General features: G+C 42.9%; 1 protein-coding gene across 8 annotated transcripts in view; it reads left to right on the forward strand.

Moving 5' to 3' along the window:
* LOC139914277 (sodium channel protein type 2 subunit alpha) overlaps positions 1 to 15,046 on the forward strand; it is a 31,362-nt gene extending 16,316 nt beyond the window's left edge. For 6 of the 8 annotated variants that reach the window (XM_071902548.2, XM_071902551.2, XM_071902546.2 and 3 more), the window contains exons 14-26: positions 69 to 242; positions 951 to 1,307; positions 1,432 to 2,001; positions 5,815 to 5,950; positions 6,850 to 7,004; positions 7,824 to 7,997; positions 8,218 to 8,340; positions 9,687 to 9,962; positions 10,896 to 10,949; positions 11,200 to 11,337; positions 13,014 to 13,118; positions 13,490 to 13,760; positions 13,854 to 15,046. In XM_071902548.2, the coding sequence (XP_071758649.1) occupies positions 69 to 242; positions 951 to 1,307; positions 1,432 to 2,001; positions 5,815 to 5,950; positions 6,850 to 7,004; positions 7,824 to 7,997; positions 8,218 to 8,340; positions 9,687 to 9,962; positions 10,896 to 10,949; positions 11,200 to 11,337; positions 13,014 to 13,118; positions 13,490 to 13,760; positions 13,854 to 15,046 (3,726 nt within the window). The remainder of the gene's footprint in view (positions 1 to 68; positions 243 to 950; positions 1,308 to 1,431; positions 2,002 to 5,814; positions 5,951 to 6,849; positions 7,005 to 7,823; positions 7,998 to 8,217; positions 8,341 to 9,686; positions 9,963 to 10,895; positions 10,950 to 11,199; positions 11,338 to 13,013; positions 13,119 to 13,489; positions 13,761 to 13,853) is intronic. The other 2 variants (XM_078291061.1, XM_078291062.1) reach the window with 2 other exon arrangements.
* The last annotated feature ends 5,606 nt before the right edge of the window (positions 15,047 to 20,652 follow it).

A 20,652-nucleotide genomic window follows, 5' to 3' on the forward strand; every position in this document is an offset into this window, starting at 1 on the left:
GTTGTGAATTATCTCTTATGATGCAAATACAGGTGTTAAACTGGTGTTTTGCTCCTTTTTGTCATTAGGTGTTCACAGGCATCTTCACAGCAGAGATGTGCTTCAAGATCATCGCCCTGGATCCGTACTACTACTTTCAGGAGGGTTGGAACATCTTTGACGGCATCATCGTCAGCCTGAGTCTGATGGAGCTGGGCTTGGCCAACGTAGAAGGCCTGTCTGTGCTTAGGTCCTTTAGATTGGTAAGTGTGCTGGCAAACTGTAATCTTGCTATATCTTACTGCAATAGCCGTGTATTACATTTATTCCCCTCTATAAATGATCAGAAGTTAACATGTCATGCTGGAATAGCTTTTTCAATAGCGTGCATTTTTTTAACGGAGGGGAGCTATTGTGCAATGTTTGAAAGGCCTCAGTGATAGTTGTTAAGGCCTGTAGGTCACTTTTTTTTTTGACCAGATCACCTGGTAAGCTCACTCTCACTGTTGCTGTGCTGCTAGACTCTTTGAGGCCCCGATCCATGATTTTTGGCCCATAAAGTTTAAGGTTATATCCACATAGATTCTTAGCTTAGCTTAGCTTGTGGATGTCCAAAAAGCTTTTTAACACATTCTTGACCCACTGTAACTCAAAATGTAGGTCTACTTTAAGGTAAGAAGGTGTTTTCCAGATTCAGAATACAGTATAACACCATTTGTAGCTTCTGCATGCCAAATAGTTTTTTGGAGGCAGTTTTATACCACTTTGTATAAGTTTGTGACTTCATCACAGTCAAAATAAATACATTCCAGAGGAGATGGCTTTTAAATAGTTATACTTGATCAAATACCAATACAATATATAAATGCTTTTGTTTCTTTGTGGATATTCTGTTCAATGAATATTTAAAGCCTATGATAGGTTTAGATCCAGAAGATTACACACTCCTTTTGATTTTCTTCTCAAAACAGCTGAGGGTTTTCAAACTGGCCAAATCATGGCCCACTTTGAACATGCTGATCAAGATCATCGGGAACTCAGTGGGCGCTCTGGGGAACTTGACTCTGGTGCTGGCCATCATCGTCTTCATCTTCGCCGTGGTGGGCATGCAGCTGTTTGGAAAGAGCTACAAGGAGTGTGTGTGTAAGATTGCCGATGACTGCCAGTTGCCACGCTGGCACATGCACGACTTCTTCCACTCCTTCCTCATCGTGTTCCGGGTGTTGTGTGGAGAGTGGATCGAGACCATGTGGGACTGCATGGAGGTGGCAGGACAGAGCATGTGCCTCATCGTCTTCATGATGGTCATGGTCATTGGAAACCTGGTGGTAGGGGGTTCTTTCTCTTTATTTCCTTTCCATAATTAGTTTTAATTGGTTAACAGTTTTTATTGGTAAGTGGTTGAAGTCAAGCTGAATTCACTTGCCCTCCCTGATGTCCATTTCTGCCCAGGTTCTGAACCTGTTCCTGGCTCTCCTTCTGAGCTCATTCAGTGCCGACAACCTGGCGGCAACTGACGATGACAGCGAGATGAACAACCTGCAGATCGCCGTGGGCCGGATCCAGCGGGGCATCGCTTTTGTCAAGTCCATGGTGCGGCAGTTCCTCCAGAGCCTGTGTTTTGGTGGGGGCACTAAAGGCTCTGGTCTGGCTGAGGAGAGCAAACCCCTCGATGAGCTGCACAGCAATGGCAAAGGCAACTGCATCTCCAACCACACCTCAGTGGAGATCACCAAAGACCCCAGCGGGGTGTACCTGAAGGAGGGCAATGGGCGGCCAGGAGGAGGGCTGGTGGTTGGGGTCGGGGTCGGGGTCGGGGTTGGGGTTGGGGTTGGGGTTGGTGTTGGTGTTGGTGGGGACAGCACAGGAAAGTACTCCATGGAAGAATGCGACTACATGTCGTTCATTCATAACCCCAGCCTGACAGTAACGGTGCCCATCGCTGTGGGCGAGTCGGACTTTGAGAACCTTAACACGGAGGATTTCAGCAGTGACTCGTCGGATGTGGAAGGCAGCAAGGAGGTAAGACAAAAGAATTTGATCAGATGACTCACTCCTCTGTCATTTAGAAGGAAATCACTTGAGTCACACAGCTTTTTAAATTTGATTAGGGCCACCATCCAGTGTCAGTCTACGGTCAATGTATGAATATGTCAAGAAAATCTGCAAGTAAAGCTGGCCTTCTCAGACAGTCAAACAGTTGGAAAATAACATATCTGCTGACTCATTTGTACACTATGCGTCATGCTATGCTATTGAGGGAATCTTCTGTAGTTTTTTCCCCTGTTCTAAAGCCCTTGGCAGCAAAACAATAAACAGCCATGACAAATAATGACTCAAATTTGCCTTCAGCCTATGTAGCAGGTTCAGTTTCTAGATGTACTCATTAGACTGTGTGTGTGTCAGTGTGTCTGTCAGCGGTGTTACATGGTTGACTTAACAGACAGGCCAGCAAATGCTCTTCACTATCACACACACCTGTTGAAGATATTGCTTAATTCAGCGTTCCAGCCTTTGGGTGAAGTGAAGTGTATGCCCATGTAAATGTCCTGCATTAAAATAACACGAATGAAACAACAAACTAGTTATTTGATATTTATGGAGGTAATCTAAAGCTAGCTCCAGATATTGCTGAGTAACAGTGTATCATAATGAATTGCCAGTGTAAGCCAGAACCAAAATGAACAACTCTATACCATTAACTAATTTAAACAAAACAATTAACACACTACAAAATCAAATATGTTATCATTTTGCACACATTATTCAAGAAAATCCTAGGGATAAAATAATTCATATTCTTCCAGAGCAAAAGCCAGGTTTGCTGTAAGTGTTGCCAGGCTGACAGAGCTTCGGGAATGCGCTCCCCGGTGATGCCAACCTGCCACTGTGGGCGTGGTGCCAATTCCCTCCGATTCAAAACAACCCAGGAGTCTATTTCTAGCCATGACACCACATGCTCCAAATATGGATCGGGCAATGCTGCCTCGCGTCACTGCTGATCTTCACACCCTGTAGCCAGGGGGTGGGGGATTTTTTGGCCAATCCCTAAATTTTCTTGTCTAGTTAACAGATCTTTGAATGTTTTCCACCTGCTGCCTATTGGTTGTGGTTTCATAGAATCAAATAAGAGATATTAAAAACTAGCCATGCATTTATTGTGTGTGTCAGGGAGAGTAGGGGAGTGAGTGTCAACATAAATGTTCATTGCCGGTCTATGAGGAGGCCTCACACTGATTTATGCAGAAATAGCATCCCTCTGTATTGCCTGAGGAATATACTTTGCAAGATAACTAGATTGTAGTTTCTGTTGTCTGTGGCTAACCTGTTCCCCCACTGTGCCTTGTGGCTGACGAATGAGAGCAGACATTAGGTTGTATGCTGGCTTTTGGTGTGTATGACTTACTTTGTTTAACCCCCCGTTTGTTATTGCAGCTGTGTCACAGACGCTCTCAAGGTTTTCAATGAGAGGAGAATTGTAAGACCACTTTATTGTACCATAGCACTAACCATGAGGACTGCCTATGCCATTTACAGACAAACAACATGTTTTTCTCATACTTTCAATGGATTGCCCATTTTCGTTCTTTGCCTGGTCCGCCCTCCGACCCCCCCTCCCACCCCTTGCTTTATATTCCCCCTCCCTCCCCCTACAGCAGCACACTCAATGCTGTAATCTTTGAGTTTTCCCTTTACCCCTCCCCCCCTTCATAATCTATCTTCAAGCATCAGGCTGTATTGCAGTTACAAACCATTAGGAATGAGCGACACCACCTTTTCCATTGATAGACAAACTCATCTATGTTCTTTGCTTTTGATTTCATTGCTTGGTTTTGAATTGGTTTTGGGACTTGATTGGCATCCAACACTCAGAGCTTGAGAATGAAGGAAGAGAGGTAGAGGTGGAGGAGAATGAGGAAAAAGAGAGCGATGGAATGGAGGAATGAATTTTGCTGTAGTTTGACAAAATTCATTTGTCTGGTTCATAGCCCATGCATACACACATCACATACTTGTACCTTTTCTGTGATACTTGAGTAATAGTGGAATGATGAAAGATTCATTACAGAATCATTTCCATGGAGATATTTTCAAAAGACAAATGAATCAGCTCTGATTTTTGCAGGGTGGCAAAATAGATAACGCATGGCAAATTATATTAAATCAGTGTGGCACTATTCTAAAATTTCAATTTCATTTCATTTTTTTTCTTCAAATGTGAGTCGAGTTACAAAATTAAAACCTGATAATGTTACATGTTATGGAGAAACTCAAGATCCTCATTAAAGATGGCAAAACTACTACACATTAAGTGTGGATGAGTAGGCCTTAGCCTACGTTTTTACGTGCCTGTGTTATCCACTTTGGGCCACTGCATCTAAGCTGGTGCATCACCTATCTTATATGACTATAGTGAAACTTGCTAACAAAATCAGATAAAAATTATAATAATGATAAAAGCAGGGTAGGTTAAGAGGACTAGACTCAATCTGTGTATGGTCCTTATCCAGAAGAGGTAAAATTGGTCACGTACTGAGGGAGAGAAAGAAAGCGAGCGGGAGGGACACACCTTCCCAAAAAAGTATGTACTTGCGAGCAGCATGCTTCCATCATTCCCATGCCGTATTAGCTGGGTCCCACGGCAATCAGAGCTGCTGCACTGTCTAGGATGACATGTTCCTGTACTCCACACACCAGACAGATCTGCTTCAGACATGAGGCCACACAACACCATGTTTGCCCAAGGAAAAACAGACAGGAAGCTTCACAATACCGAACCGTAGACAAAAGTTTGACTCTATGCAGATGATGTTGCAATGTACACAACTGCAAAAAAAAAAAGATCACTACATTTTAGCATTTCAGAGGAGTTATGAGTGATGTCAGGGTTCAAAATTCTGTTGTTGGCAGGGAGACAGATTAAAACAAGCTCAACGCACAGAAGCAACACTTGTCATAACCATGTGTTTTGCGTATCGTTGAGAAGACTGATGAGAATCATTGAGTACCACACTTAGTCCTGTATGTTTTCTGGGTATGCATGAGTGCTAATTCAACATCTTTTACACACGGGAACAAAACGCCAGACCACATGCTGTCTTATAAACAGTGCACAGTACTGGTTTTTGCTGGTAAGCTAATGTGGTTACCCGTCTACTTCAACACAAACAGAAGAAGCTTGTACACTGCTTTCAAGGAATGGAAATAACGTGTTTTCATGTCATTGCGGAAAATGTTCAGCAGTTTTTTGGCGGGTGGGTTATAGGTTTGAGGGTGGGGAAATTTTATAAAAGCAATTTTGGAAATGGGATAATTTCTAGACAACTTGAATTGATCTTGGGTCATTTTTCAGTGGACATGAAAATACTTCAGCACACGTTCTGCTTGGTACTATTTCAGGCTTGGATTGATAATGCACTGGAATACTGCATGCACTCTTCCTCAAACTGAGGTCACATCAAACGTACCCACAGTGCATTTCCGTAAGGCCAACCTCCCCATGCCATGTGTTGCCACATAATCTGATTTGAGCTACCAGATCAAACTAATATCAAAGCCTGTAGGTACATTTGATCGATGCTGCATGTGATGATGAAATCTATGATGATGATTACAATGACGATGACTTTAAAGAGCCCAACTCTGTGAGCTATTACAGTGCCTAGTCTCCAGACTAAGGTATTTACAGTGGTGGCACTGGAGTACATGTGAATGGAGAATGACAATAATAACCAGCTCAGAAGGTTGGCTCCTGTAACGACTGAACTTCTGTGGTTTCAGGCATTTCAGTGTAACTTTGTCTTCTGTCCTCTTCCTCCTCCTCGTTCCATGCAGAAGCTAGATGTGGAGCCCCAGCACCTCAGCTCTTCGGAGGGGAGCACAGTGGATATTCGGCCCCCAGGAGATGGGGGCGAGTCAGTGGAGCTGGAGCCTGAGGAGTCGCTGGACCCAGAGGCCTGCTTCACCGAGGGTGAGAGGGATGCGAGGGTGATAGGCAGAGAGGATGATAGGAAGGAAAAGGGGGATAGAGAGTGAGAAGTGGGAGATGAGATGTTTCCGCAGTACCTTTCAAGACGTAAAGAAAATCGGGTTAACTACTCGCACTTAGCACCGCTCTGTTAAACTCAACACTAAACGACAGTGAATACAAATGCTCAGTAGGACAGAAATAAAAGGAGTCTATGAGATTCTCTCAGTTTGTAATGTAACATGACATTGTGTCTGACACACCTCCGCCACAATTTTTAATTTGGAAATGCCTCTTCAGGCCCTCATGGAGGTAGAATAAATAAATGAAAAATTGTGGAGGAGGCAGGAGGCTCATGGCGTAGCATTTAAGGATGTAGAAAAGGAATGGAGGACCAAGTGGAAGGTTAAAGACTGGTACAATAAAAGAAAAAGTGTGAAGCTTATTTACATTGTTTCTAATATTACTTTGACTCCTGGCCTAGTGGGTTTCCTGGACAAGTTGTTATTTACATTCACATTCTAAGCATTTAGCTGGCACCTTTATCCAGAGGAACGTACACTGCAGTGCAACAGCAGAATAAGCTTCAGTTCCTAGACTGGCAAAATTACAAGCAACCAATAACAAGGAGTAAACAATAGTCAGACCCACAGAGCCCAGACAATAGATGTAACATTCCTGTGTTGTTAGAATGATCATGTATGATAGAGAATAGAGAAGTGCCAGGTAATGAAAATTGAGCTAGGGAGAACAGGTAGAAAGGGTTTGTTTTGATTTAATCATACGATCACCTCCAGTCAACATGGACCCAGGGTTTCTATATTCATTCCTGTCTCTGCCTCTGCCTTCCTCTGTCTCTCTGTTTCGGGTTCCTCTCTCCTCACATTTCCCCGTGCCTCCAGGCTGTGTGCGCAGGTTCCAGTGCTGCCAGGTCAACGTGGAGGAGGGCAGGTGGAAGAGCTGGTGGACGCTCAGGAAAACCTGCTTTATCATAGTGGAACACAACTGGTTTGAGTCCTTCATCATATTCATGATCCTGCTCAGCAGTGGAGCACTGGTGAGTGTGTGTGTGTGTGTGTGTGCGTGTGTGTGTGTGTGTGTGTGTATCTGCATTAACCAGACTACAGTCTGACTGTCAGTCATTTGCCCTGTTGGCCCAGTCAAACACTAGTTGGTCATTTGCCAGTTTATCCTGTTGGTGCAGAGGGATGTTTCTAAACTCCGTGGTCATTTCTGCATTGAAACTTTGTTGTTGAGTAACAGACAATGATCCCTGTTCTTCAGTGTCAGCCCTGGATTCCAGCAAAAACTGTGATGATCCCATTCATTACAGCTAATACTCTCAATCTCTGTGGGCATGGCTGCGCAATATCGGCACATCCATCACCAGTCACTGCCAGTAGACTGCCCTCTGCAGCCCCTCTGGAGGCTCCGAAGCTGCTTGACTCGCGGTGGCAGCTCATTCTTGCCTCCTTTGCAAAATGTCCTCAGCTTTGTAATGTGGTTTATACAAGAATAGCTGAAGCGTGAATTCCGTTAAAATGTGGTTGAAAATGTGGTCCATTACGCTTTCAGCCATACAGTAGTTACCTGCATTGACACTCCTATGTTTGCCTAAGGACTTGCCAAATTAGATGTATGTTGCTTTGCGGTGTTGCCTTCCTCTAGGGTAATCACCAACTAGATTTCATTATTTATTTACCTTTTCATTTACCACTACAGCGTTGTGGCCACAGCCAACATTTACACTAGCTGGTGACTGGTGCAAATTTTAACCGCCGACTTCCTTTAACTTCTGAATTTCTTTGCACAATTACATAATCCACACCTCACTACTTCCACCAGCACTCTTCATTCTCTGTGGGACTCTGTGCAGGCATTCGAGGACATTTACATAGAGCAAAGGAGGACCGTCAAAACAGTGCTGGAGTACGCAGACAAGGTCTTCACTTACGTCTTCATCCTGGAGATGCTGCTGAAGTGGGTCGCCTACGGCTTTGTCAAGTACTTCACCAACGCCTGGTGCTGGCTCGACTTTCTCATTGTAGATGTATGTATCAAGTTAGCTGTATGTATTCATATTTCAGGAATCTACCTTGGTGGCTCGATGCCTACATGAATAACAACATAAAAATAAAGCTTCCAATCTGAGATGATTGGCTAATTATTAATTGTGAATATCTCTGCTGTAGCCATCTTGTTCAAACACTGGCAACCTTTTTCATGCCTCACCTTTTGCCCCGGTTGTCTCTGTCACTGTCTTCTGTCAGGTGTCCTTGGTCAGCCTGGTAGCCAACGCTCTGGGCTACTCTGAGCTGAGCGCCATTAAATCTCTGCGGACGCTGCGAGCCCTGCGGCCCCTGAGGGCCCTGTCACGGTTTGAGGGCATGAGGGTAAGGGCAGCTGCAAAAACAGCCAAACAAAACCGCTTGTATTATAATTATTATTATTATTAGTGGGCAAGCTGAAAGCTGGCACGCTCGTGCTTTTCCTACTGTTCATTTTTATTCTCTCCTAAACCTTAAACTGTAACTACTTCTATATACTTTCAATTAGAGACTCTGTTCACAATTCAAAATGTTCATGTACTTTAGGAGATGTGCAGATGTATCGAACCTTTTGCTACTCCTTATACTTTCAACAATATCTAATTTTTATTCTTAAATTTGTCCCACTCAAATAAATGAATTGTCACATTGGATGGTCAAATTGTAAACACTTTTAAAAGAACGCCTTCTACTGAATTCAATTTTATAACCTTTCATGCTGAAGCAAACACACTTCCAGCTGCTTTCAGCTGGCCCACGCATTTTCTCATGGAGATGTACTTTTCTAGTCTTATTATTTTTATTTTACCTCTCTCTGTAAAGCTAGAGAAACAGTTTCTTAGTGCCCTCTTGTCCTCAGCTTTGGAGTGTTGGAGGGAAAATGCCACAAAAGAATTCATGTTTTCCATTTTTAGAGTACCAGATTCTTGTTCGGTAATTTTTGATGTCAACTGTGACTTCTTGTTGCAGACAACAGCAAAATATGTTTTGAAAGGGCCTTAGCTCTGTAGGGGGCCGACTGTTAGAATGCATGCTTATTCCTAGCTCTAGATTTATCTTTTTCCTTGCGATTCAGAACTATACTTCTTCTATCTGCATGACTTTCTTCACATTGTGTCAATGGATTATGTACTGTATATAGCTGTTCTCAGCATTGTTTTCTGACGTTGCTTGTGTGGTGCCTTTGACCTGTAATTTTTTTCTTTGTTGTGTGTCTTTTTTCATTTACAGTCAAACAAAATGTTGTGACTTCATCCCGCCTCTCTAAGGTTTTTTTCTGTTTTGCTTTTTTACCTCTCAAATGTGAACTTTTACACCTATCCACCTTCTTCCTTCCAACTGTCATGTTGTTAAATTCTTTGTAGATATGTATGGTGTTAAGAGCTTTATGTGTGCTGAAAATTACATATTAAATGTAGTTTTTAATAATATAGGAACACTGTTAATTATTCCAGCCCAAATGTAAAATAACATCACCCTTGGCCCTTGTTCCCTAAGCCATAGCTTTACATTTGGTTAAACAGCTCCATCAAATCTGGTGTCCAGATGTCCTAGTTAGGAACGCTAAGTGATTAGATGATTGTTAATGGCCACTTATCCAAAACCCAAAAGCCATTCTAATTTGGCAAACAAGGATCTGCGGTTGCCAAACAGAAGGATGCTGATTCGGCCGTGTGCTTCACCCTCCCCAGGTTGTGGTGAACGCGCTGCTTGGGGCCATCCCCTCCATCATGAACGTGCTGCTGGTCTGCCTCATCTTTTGGCTCATCTTCAGCATCATGGGCGTCAACCTGTTCGCAGGGAAGTACTACTACTGTGTCAACACCACCACCGACGAGATCCTCCCCATCGACGTTGTCAACAACAGGAGCGACTGCCTGGCCTTGGTGAACGACAGCGCCCGCTGGAAGAACGTCAAGATCAACTTTGACAACGTCGGCGCCGGCTATCTGGCTCTGTTGCAAGTGGTGAGTGTAGCCTAAGTGACATAAAGGCAGTAAGGCAAAGGTGGAAATGTCAAAGCTTGCATTTGTTGCCATTCTTGTTATAGCGCAACTGTCTCCCATAGCCAGAAACAAGAAAGAGGAGTTTGTCCCGCCCCTTAATCTCTGATGTCATATTGATGCACAGCACTATTGCAAAAGATGGAGCAGATGACCTTGGCAATACCTTTTAATAATTATTTGAAAGTAAAGGTAGTTTTTTCTGATTTGGAACTGATAGCACTACTACAATAAAGTCCTCACTTGGTGGTTAAAGCTCAGACAAACTTTGTATTAGTTCACAGTCTCTCTATTCATTGTCACTGGAGAAGCTGCAGGCTTTACATCATTATGATACAGCAGATTAGAGCCTCGTCTCTCCGGCTTCTACCTTTGGGATAGAGTTGGTGATGCACATAATTACTGATTGGACTGCCCTATTCCCCTTTGGCTTTGCTAATCTTGCAAATGATGTTGTCTCTTTTATGCTTTTCAAGTGGGTCAAGCACACCTCAAACCATTTCAGATCTTCTTGACATACTTTCTGAGTGACAGGAATTTTGTGGAGGAGTGACTAAGTGGAGAGTAAAAGGACCACAAGGCAGCAAGATGACATGTTTTTTTGTTTTTTTTTATCCCAGTGGTGTTTTTATGAAGATATTAAGAGCTGTTGACATCTTGCATCTTAGTCATCATCATAGATTTGCATTTCAATATGTATACTGCGCACAGCGTCACATGACTCTTGAAAATCTGTCAAAGTTGGACCAAAATAACTCTCCAATCTTCTAAATGAGGGCCAAGCAGTGGTGCTTGACTGTTGAGAAAATCAGATGAAGGTTGTCACTTGAGATGAAGGCCTCCCCCTCCTCCATCCCCGGAGACTGAATGACTGAGTCTTCTCTCATCTGCTCCTAGGCAACGTTTAAGGGTTGGATGGACATCATGTACGCAGCTGTGGACTCGCGCAATGTAAGTCTCTCTCTGCTTAACGTAGGGATTTGTAAATGAGCATTTAGAAGGAGAAAAATACACTTTGCATTTATGTCTTGTTGCATATTAGCTCAAAATCAGTTCCATGTGTAAGAGAGACTAAATGTGAATGCTGCTTTTCAGCTCACTTTTTTCTTTCACTTCACATAGCAGGTTGACATACATGAATGTTTGAGTTATGAAACCAGGTAACAGTGTGAGTCTGTTCTCTCTTGTGTGGTTGCTCTAGGTGGAGGACCAGCCTGAGTATGAAGTGAACCTGTACATGTACCTCTACTTTGTCATCTTCATCATCTTTGGCTCCTTCTTCACCCTCAACCTCTTCATCGGTGTCATCATCGACAACTTCAATCAGCAGAAGAAAAAGATGAGTAGCATTTAGTAATATTCACACTCAGTCAGATGGCAATTTAGACACAAATATGATCCACAGGCACTCATTGGATAGTAATTATCAAGTGTCTCAGTAGGAATGTAGATCTAGGATAATAGCTCGCCTGAACCATTCACAATCAACTGAAAGACATAACTTATCCTAGCTAAACACTCCTATTCTAAGAGACTTGGCAATCAATAACCAGACTGCTGGGAATTCAACTGGTCACCCTAAAACATGAATGAAAAATGAAAAACATTGTTATAGACCCATATTTGGCAAGCAGGAACAGTTTGTTTACTAGAGTCAAAACATGTATGCTTTTTCCACTGTAGTAGTGTGCCATACTGTACCCATGCTGCCATGGTACAGTATGTTTATCCATCACATTTTGTTCACAGTTCAGCACAGTCTGGGTATAGGAAAAGCGTTCAGTTACAACCGCCATTTTTAAATACCCAGCTGGTGTAAACAAGTAGAACAACTTTGATGCAATATTATTTCAAAAGAAAGATACAAAATACAAAACTCCAGTGGGTCCGCCAAGTCTGCTGTTGATGTTGACACTAGTAGTTACAGTATTTATACATATGCATTCTGGACCCATATGTTCAAAATTGCAATGGAAATCCAAGGGGTACCGATCCAAACCATAGCCAGGCCCAGCACCTACGGCACAGTACATGTGCAGTGGAAAAACCATACTGGAGTCCCTTTATATGCAAAGCAGTTGCATGGATCGAACCAAAGCAGACTCACAGCTGTGGGCAAGAGAGAACTGTACCGCCTTGCTGGGGAATAATCATTATATGTAGCACGGCGAGAACCTGTTGGTGCCACGGATTTCTGAGAATACCCAGGGTGCATGAGTCACTGAGAAACACCCTGCCTGCACCACACACACACACACACACACACATATCACAGTGTCACAGAGAATGTAGTCTGGAAATGCGCCCTCCATTCAACCAGGCGCTAACATGTAGGGCTGGCAACGCCCAAGAGCGAGAGGAGGAGGGGTAGGGAGAGACACAGAGGGGGGGGTGGTGGGGGTGGGGTATGGGTGGGTGGGCTTGTACTGTAGTTTGCTATGTGCTGGCAGGTCGGACTTGACTGACTGAGTGACTGGATCAGTTGATGTGGTGCAGCAGCCCCACAGCCACAGCTTCACACAGATGGTCGTTCAGTGTTGACACCAGTCCTCCCTCCAGACACGCATCACACACTCACTGAGCACCACTCACTGACGTATGGTGCAATGCCTCATATATGCTATAATGAGTTCGGATTTCTTCCTTTGATTAATGAAAGCGTATAGCGCCTATGTCGGATGAAAACCGTGTATTTTCAACAAAGGTCTTTTTTTTTAACAGCCATTTGACAGCCATTTTGACATTTTTGTCATGTGGTTTGATTGGTTGTAATGGAGCCTTGATACATGAAGCCTGTTCTACTTATAAATGAACATATGTAAAACTTCAGATCAAGTGAAAACATGAATATCGACAAAATTAGCTATGAGATTTTATTAATTATGAGGGGTTTTTTTGCCTTTGAGCAGTGGGAGGAGACAGCAAAAGAAGGAGAAATACATATATACATACATATACATATACATATAGTTTAAAGTATGTGGTTATAACCAGATTTTGTTGTGCTCCCTTTACTTTGGAGGTCAGGATATCTTCATGACAGAGGAGCAGAAGAAATACTACAATGCCATGAAGAAGCTGGGCTCCAAGAAACCACAAAAGCCAATCCCCCGGCCAGCAGTAGGAAACACTTAATTCACACTATTTGTGACTGAAAGTGTGCTGAGTGGGCTTTCAAGCTTCAAGTGTTATTTTGTATTGTGAAAATTTGTTTTGTTATGATAATATGATGCTTGCATCGTCCATTTACGTTCTGCTGACCAGGCTGTAATGAAGAGCTATTATTAGTGCGATTAGATTTACTTCACTGCATTTTTGTGATGATTTTTACCAGAGGATAGAACAATGGTTAAGATTTCCATGTTTGGAAGTGGAAATGCGCTCAGACTCTGGTCTTTGCTCAGTCTGTCCTCTGTTATTTCTTTTTGTTGGAATACAGAGGCGTAAAATGACTAATGTCCTCCTGTCCTTTTTTTATCCTCTACCCTCAGAATGCATTCCAAGGCTGTGTGTTTGACTTCATCACGAAGCAGGCCTTCGACATCGTCATCATGATCCTCATCTGCCTTAACATGGTGACCATGATGGTGGAGACGGACGACCAGACGGTGGACATGGACAACATCCTCTACTGGATCAACCTGGTCTTCATCGTGCTCTTCACCGGCGAGTGTGTGCTCAAGATGATCTCCCTCCGCCACTATTACTTCACCATTGGATGGAATGTATTTGACTTTGTAGTGGTGATCCTGTCGATTGTTGGTGAGGACATCATCTGTTGAGGTGCCTTCGTTTTCCATTTTGTTAATTTTGATTGTAACAATGCAGCTGAATTTGCTGTTTTTGCTTTTGCAGGTATGTTTTTATCTGAAGTTATCGAGAAGTACTTTGTATCCCCGACATTGTTCCGAGTGATCCGCCTGGCCAGGATAGGCCGCATCCTCCGCCTTATTAAAGGCGCCAAGGGCATCCGGACGCTTCTCTTTGCCTTGATGATGTCGCTTCCTGCCCTGTTCAACATCGGCCTCCTCCTCTTCCTGGTTATGTTCATCTACGCCATCTTTGGCATGTCCAACTTTGCCTACGTCAAGCGGGAGTCGGGAATCGACGACATGTTCAACTTCGAGACTTTCGGGAACAGTATGATCTGTTTGTTTCAGATCACCACCTCGGCCGGTTGGGACGGCTTGCTGGCGCCCATACTGAACAAGAGGGAGCCCGACTGTGACAGCCAGATGGAACACCCGGGCAACTACTACAAGGGCAACTGCGGCAACCCATCGGTGGGCATCTTCTTCTTCGTCAGCTACATCATCATCTGCTTCCTCATTGTGGTCAACATGTACATCGCCGTCATCCTGGAGAACTTCAGCGTGGCCACGGAGGAGAGCGCCGAGCCGCTGAGCGAGGACGACTTCGAGATGTTCTACGAGGTGTGGGAGCGCTTCGACCCCGACGCCACGCAGTTCATGGAGTACAACAAGCTCTCCGACTTCGCCGACGCTCTGGACCCGCCGCTGCGCATGCCCAAGCCGAACAAGATCCAGCTCATCTCCATGGACCTGCCCATGGTCAGCGGCGAGCGCATCCACTGTCTGGACATCCTGTTCGCCTTCACCAAGCGAGTGCTGGGCGAGGGCGGCGAGATGGACGTGCTGCGCGGGCAGATGGAGGAGCGCTTCATGGCCTCGAATCCCTCTAAGGTGTCTTACGAGCCCATCACCACCACCCTGCGCCGCAAGCAGGAGGACATGTCGGCCATGGTCATCCAGAGAGCCTTTCGCCGCTACATGATCCGCCTCGCCATGAAGAAGGCCTCCGCCCTCTACAAGGAGCAGCTGAGGGACGGCCTCCGCGACCCGGACAAGGAGGTGCTGGTCATCAGCAAGTTCAACGAGAACTCCACCTCGGACAAAACGGACATGACCCCCTCCACGGCCTCCCCACCCTCCTACAACAGCGTGACGAAATCGGACAAGGACAAATACGAGAAAGAAAACAGGGAAAAAGAGAACAAAGGGAAAGACTTGAAGGAGAAAAAGAAATAGACTCGTTAAAAGGAACAAAAAAATAAATGCATCAGAGACATTATCGACGAGGGAAATTTGTTTACAGCTTCTGAGGGGTAGATAGATGTACGCTTGTGTGTTGGTTGTTAAGAGATGACAAATGCTATGCCAGACTGACTGTCTAGGTAAGCCTAAAATGAGAGTGCAGTTTGGATTTATGACATATATGAATATATGGGACCTTTTCACAGGTCATCTGGACACAAGACAAGTGGTGGGTGACAAGCTCCATATCCAGCAGACACTACCAGAGAGCGAGTGGAACTATGGCAACATGGAAAAGCCTCTCTGCAAAACGCTTGTGATTTTCCTATTGGTTGTTGTTACTATCTGACACACTTGAGTGTACTGTTAAGTTGTCTGTAGCTAGTGCTGCTGCTACTACTATAAATCCAGTGTCTTGAATTTAACAATCGCTGTATCACTTAACAAGTACTCTGCATTTTATTTTGTTTTTTGGGTTTTTTTTTTTTGGTTACAAAGTTTCTTTTTTATGAGAAAGAATGTTTTCTACTCATTTGTGTTATTGTGAGAATGTGTCCATTGCTTTCACTGCTGTAAAATCACCAAGGGCAGATAAAGTCAATGCTGGAAATAATCATCCGAAACTTGCGTCACGCAGGTTTAGTCCCAGAATGCTTTAGGTTCATAGACAGAGTTGAAACACCAAGCATCCCTTTGAACTACAATGGATATGGCATTGTATTCACCGGTATGCCATCAGTGATTGTTAAAATCTGCATTGTAAATCTGGATTGTCATCTCCCCGTTGCAGTAAAACATACAAGTCTACAAGTACAGAGAAGCTGAATGTATGCCAACTAATGGAATGAGACACATTTAAGGTGACAGTCGCACCTCATTCACACTCATCCACTGTCATATTGCGGTGTCTCCTCTAATGCATTCGTCGTCCCCTCTCTCTCTCTCTCTTTCCCCCCCATTCTTCATTCCCTCTCTCACACACATTCTACCAGAGCTCCTGTAAAGAAAATATCTAAATAATGAAGTATACTAAAAGAAAACGTCAATCTTTATAAATGCTCACGAAACTAGAACACGACAATATAACACATCACGTTTAGAGGTTATGATATCACCAATGTTTGTACGGCATTCATGTTGTTCTTGATTTGAATTGAAAAGCGAGTGGTTTTAAATGTAGTGGTTTGGTTTGTAAATAATATAGCTATTTGGGCCCACAGTATGCATCACACTTACATTTGATGTAAGAGCACTTTTTATCCCCACCGCTATGTAATACCATGTGTGGCGGTAATACATGTAAGTGCGTGTGTGTGTGTGTGTGTGTGTGTGTGTGTGTGTAAGAGCGTGTGTGTCTGTGTATGTCTATGTGTATGTGTGTGTGAAAGGGAGACGAGAGAAAGCGAGAATGTAAGCAAGCATATCTATCTCTATGTGAGTGTGTGTGTGTGTGTGTTTCTGTGCAACTGGGGTCTGCAGGTTGCTTACGTTCTACCGATTATAAATAACATTTTTACTGTAGATATGAGTGCATTTTTCCAGTCTTCGAATTTGATTTACATTTTTTCTAGAACTTGTTTTCCATTCTGCACTGTAACACATGATGAAACACATGTATGGTCCCCATATCTGTAGATACGAACCATGAAGCAATCAGTAGCCATCTCTCATTGCGCTTGTAGTGTTTTAGTGAACTGCATGCAAGAAGTGACTACTGTCCGCTCATATGGTAATATAATTTTAAAGCCAAAAGAATAAAGGACATATTTTTTGTAAATGCTTGTTTATTTTCTCCGTTTCTTTTCCAGCCTTTTCTTTGTTCAATGGTTCAATGGTTATTCTGTCAGTGACATCCGGTCTTTGGTCTGTGATCTAACCCTAAAGTATGATTGCTTAACATGGCGGAAACTTTGGCTGAAAGGATCATTCATGTGATTCAAGTACATGTTACACCTAACGATGTATCAATTTGCAAAATGTGTGACAAGTGACATTTTTGTTATAACCAAAGATGTGGCAACAAAACACAAAATCTAGATTTCCAAAATAAAACCTATTTTGGGAAGCATATTTTGCATGCAGGATTCATTCATTCTCAGATGAGAGGTTACTGGGGAAATGCTGGTGTGCGGTGGAAGAGGCTCAGCATATTCTTTGACATTTAAACAGGATACCTGGCTATTGAGAGGATGGTCTATTTTCAGCCTGAGGTATCATATTGGATATAGAGAGCTGGGATTCTGGGCAGTAGACCATACTAGAAGGTATATTGTCATACATTTTTACAATGCTGTTTTAAAAAAAACTCAAATGATTATATCCTCTAAAATGATATTGATTTCTAAGTAAAGGGCAAGATAGCTGATAACATCAATAATAGTGAGTTTTACATTCAGGTTAATCATTTTGTCAGAGTATCAAAAGCTCACATCACATAAAACATAAAGATAGCTCATGTCTTAATTATCTTTAATTAAGTATCAAGAGTAGACATTCTCAATGGAGGAAATTAAATTTGTGTAAATGAAACCTTTTTGAACTCAATTAGTATCCCGGAGTCGTGCACTGGAATAGGAATAGTACAGTCAAACTAAGAACATTATTATCATATGGTATTTTGGTTATAAAGCCCTGCTCTGTCCAATATGCAATGCTGTGAAAAAGTAAGTTCACCCCCTGAGAAGTTTGTCTTATATTTGGACATATGGATATTAAATCTTCATTTCAAGACTATTGACATATTGGGAATTTATACTTTGCAATCATTCATTCAATAAAAAGTTATAGAAATGCAATGTCTTTGTGTGGAAAACATGAGTACACCTCTAGCTCCAATAACCCTTAGATAAATATACATGTTTGCAGGTGTTTCTTGTAACTATCAGTCTCTCACACAGTTTTTTTTACATAATGTTTGAGAGCTTTCTTGCCTGCTTCAAGTCCTTCCATAGAATTTCTATGAGATTTAAATGTGGGCTTTTACTCGGCCATTCAATAACCCTCCATTTCCTCTTTTCTGAACCATTCTTTTGTGGATTTGGAGTGTTTCAGATCATTATCCTGCTGCAAGATCCATTTTCAGCTTCAGCTTTTTGACAGATGGCGTCACATTCTCCTCAAGTATTCTCTGGTACAATGTGGAATTCATGGTTGACTCAGTGATTGGCAAGCCGGCCGGGCCCTGAGGCGGCAAAGCGGCCCCATACCATAATGCTGCCATGCTTTACAGCTGGTAGAAGCTGCTTCTGTTCAGAGGCAGTCCAGTAGTCTTGTTCTTCACACAGGTGTTGTCTGGAAAACTTTGATCATGCATTTATATTCTATTTTGAGAGCAGGGGCTTCTTCCAGTTTGTGCAGTCTCTTTCTGACAGTTGACTCCTGCACTTTGACACTGATAGCTGCAGGTGATGCCTGTAGATCCCTTGATGTCACCCTGGGGCTCTTTTCTCCACCTGTAGATTATCAGCTGGACAGTGCAGTGCAGTTTGGAAATGGCTCTGTAACCCCTCCCAGACCCATGGGCATCAACAATCTTTCCTCCGAGGACCTGGCATGATGTGTTATCACACACCTGTATGGTTAAGCCCAAACCCTCCAAGTTACTGTAATGATCTTCTGATAATTTGGTGCTCCTGATTCACATTTTAGTAATTTGATGGGATAATACAGGGATGTACAAACTTTTTCCACACAAGGAAATAGCATTTTTATTTATTCTAATTGCCTAAATGACTGCAAAGTGGGATTTTTCAGTGTTATTTGGTAAATTAGGTTACCTTTATCGATCAGTATTGTTGAAATGAAGATCAGATATCTACATGTCCAAAATATGGCAAAGTGTCTATACTTTTTCACAGCATTGAAATGATTTTTGTTCCATTGGTTCACAGCAGAACAAAGAGTGCATTGTCTTTTAGGATCTCAGCCAAGTAAACCAAGAGAGTGGTGTTTAGGCTGAAAATCCTCCAGTGGTTTTAGTAATCAGAAGGTTGGAGGGAGGGAGATAGAGAGAGAGAGAGAGAGAGAGAGAGAGAGAGAGAGAGAGAGAGAGAGAGAGAGAGAGATGATATTGGAGTTTGTCAAAGGATATAACTCTTAGCCATCTTAAACTTTTTCAATTCATTCATTTCAACTCCACAATATCATTGTCAAATTAATTGTGATAGCTTGGTATAATTGCTATAAACAAATGAGACCATGGTGGAGAAGATTGGTAGCCTCTGTCTCACACCAGAGTTAGTGCTGGTGTTTCTCAAAATGTGGAGGGAGAAGGAGGCGAGAAGCTGACAGCCACCACCAAAAGCTTTGCTGATCCTGCTACTGGTTCTCCCTTTCTGTTGCCTGGCAACCTGACATCACAGCTCCCCCGCCTGTGATTGATCAGCAGTGTCTCTCCGCTGCTTACCCACAATACCTTGCTGGCAAAAGCAAGCAGGCATTCCCTGCTCCAACCCCCGTCCTTGGTTGAGAGTCAAGGGGGTATGGCGGGTGTGAAAAAGCAGCGAATGTCTGACATTTATTTATTTTTGCATTATTATGGTCCAGATCTTTTTTTTTAGCTCCAAAATGTTGCAGATGTGACACAATGAAAGACAGTTTTACTATGATTATGTAACAGAGGGAGTGGTAAGGTTATGACCTTGTGTTTCTGATGAAATCCTCCTGCATCTTTGCATTATACATGATAAAAAAAAAAGGCCTGCTGAATGTATGTTGACAGGCGGCCATTGTGCTCAGCACCTGCTGTGGAGTCTGCTCACTGTGTGGTTACTCAATGAGCCATGAAGATATTTCTATACATGAATAGACCGGCCAGTGAGGTGGGAGCACTGGGCTTCCTCCTGCTTCTGTCTGATCTCTGCCTCACCTAAGGTGGGCGTCACTGGATCGTAAACTCAGCAGCGCTCTCTAGAGGTTGGAAGGTGGAAAGAATTCAACATGTACATCCAGTGCTGGGGTGACTTGTGGAGGACATGGATGGGACCGCTGATGTATAAGGATGGGACAGCAGGGTGACATAGCAGCTAGACAGATCATCCTGTAACTGGAAGGTCCTGGTTCGATCTGGGTAAAAATGTCAGCTAAAATGTAAATGTAAACAGTCTAGAACAGAGAGCAGAGTCAAAACCTTTACTGGGATTTTAGTGTTATGGAAGAAATTGGTTTAAATAATCTTTTCCTGCTGAAAGAGGACAGACTCCACCAGCAAACCAATATCACATTGTCCTAAGGCAGAAAACATGTAATCAACACAGTTATTGACGTCAGAAAAAATGATTTAACCCTCTCCAGTTGGACGTCAGCGGCTGGTGAGAGGAGTTCAGTTATTAAGTGACAGATGCCATCTACTGGTAGCAAAACAGAATGGAAGGAGGAGACATTACTGGGATGAGATCTCACAGTATTATGGGCATTTTACATCGCAAAGGAAATTTCCCCTGATTATACAAAAAAGAAAAATAGTTGTGTATTTGGTTGTTTAATTATTTGTTTTTTTTATTTGTCTTGTCAAGTCCACTTATATCACATTATTTGGTTTACCAGAATAGAAACTTTATCTTCAAATCAGATAACCACCATCACAATCAACCACCTTCAAA

This window comes from Centroberyx gerrardi, chromosome 21 (assembly GCF_048128805.1).
Source record: "Centroberyx gerrardi isolate f3 chromosome 21, fCenGer3.hap1.cur.20231027, whole genome shotgun sequence".
In the NCBI taxonomy this organism is placed as follows: Eukaryota; Metazoa; Chordata; class Actinopteri; order Beryciformes; family Berycidae; genus Centroberyx; species Centroberyx gerrardi.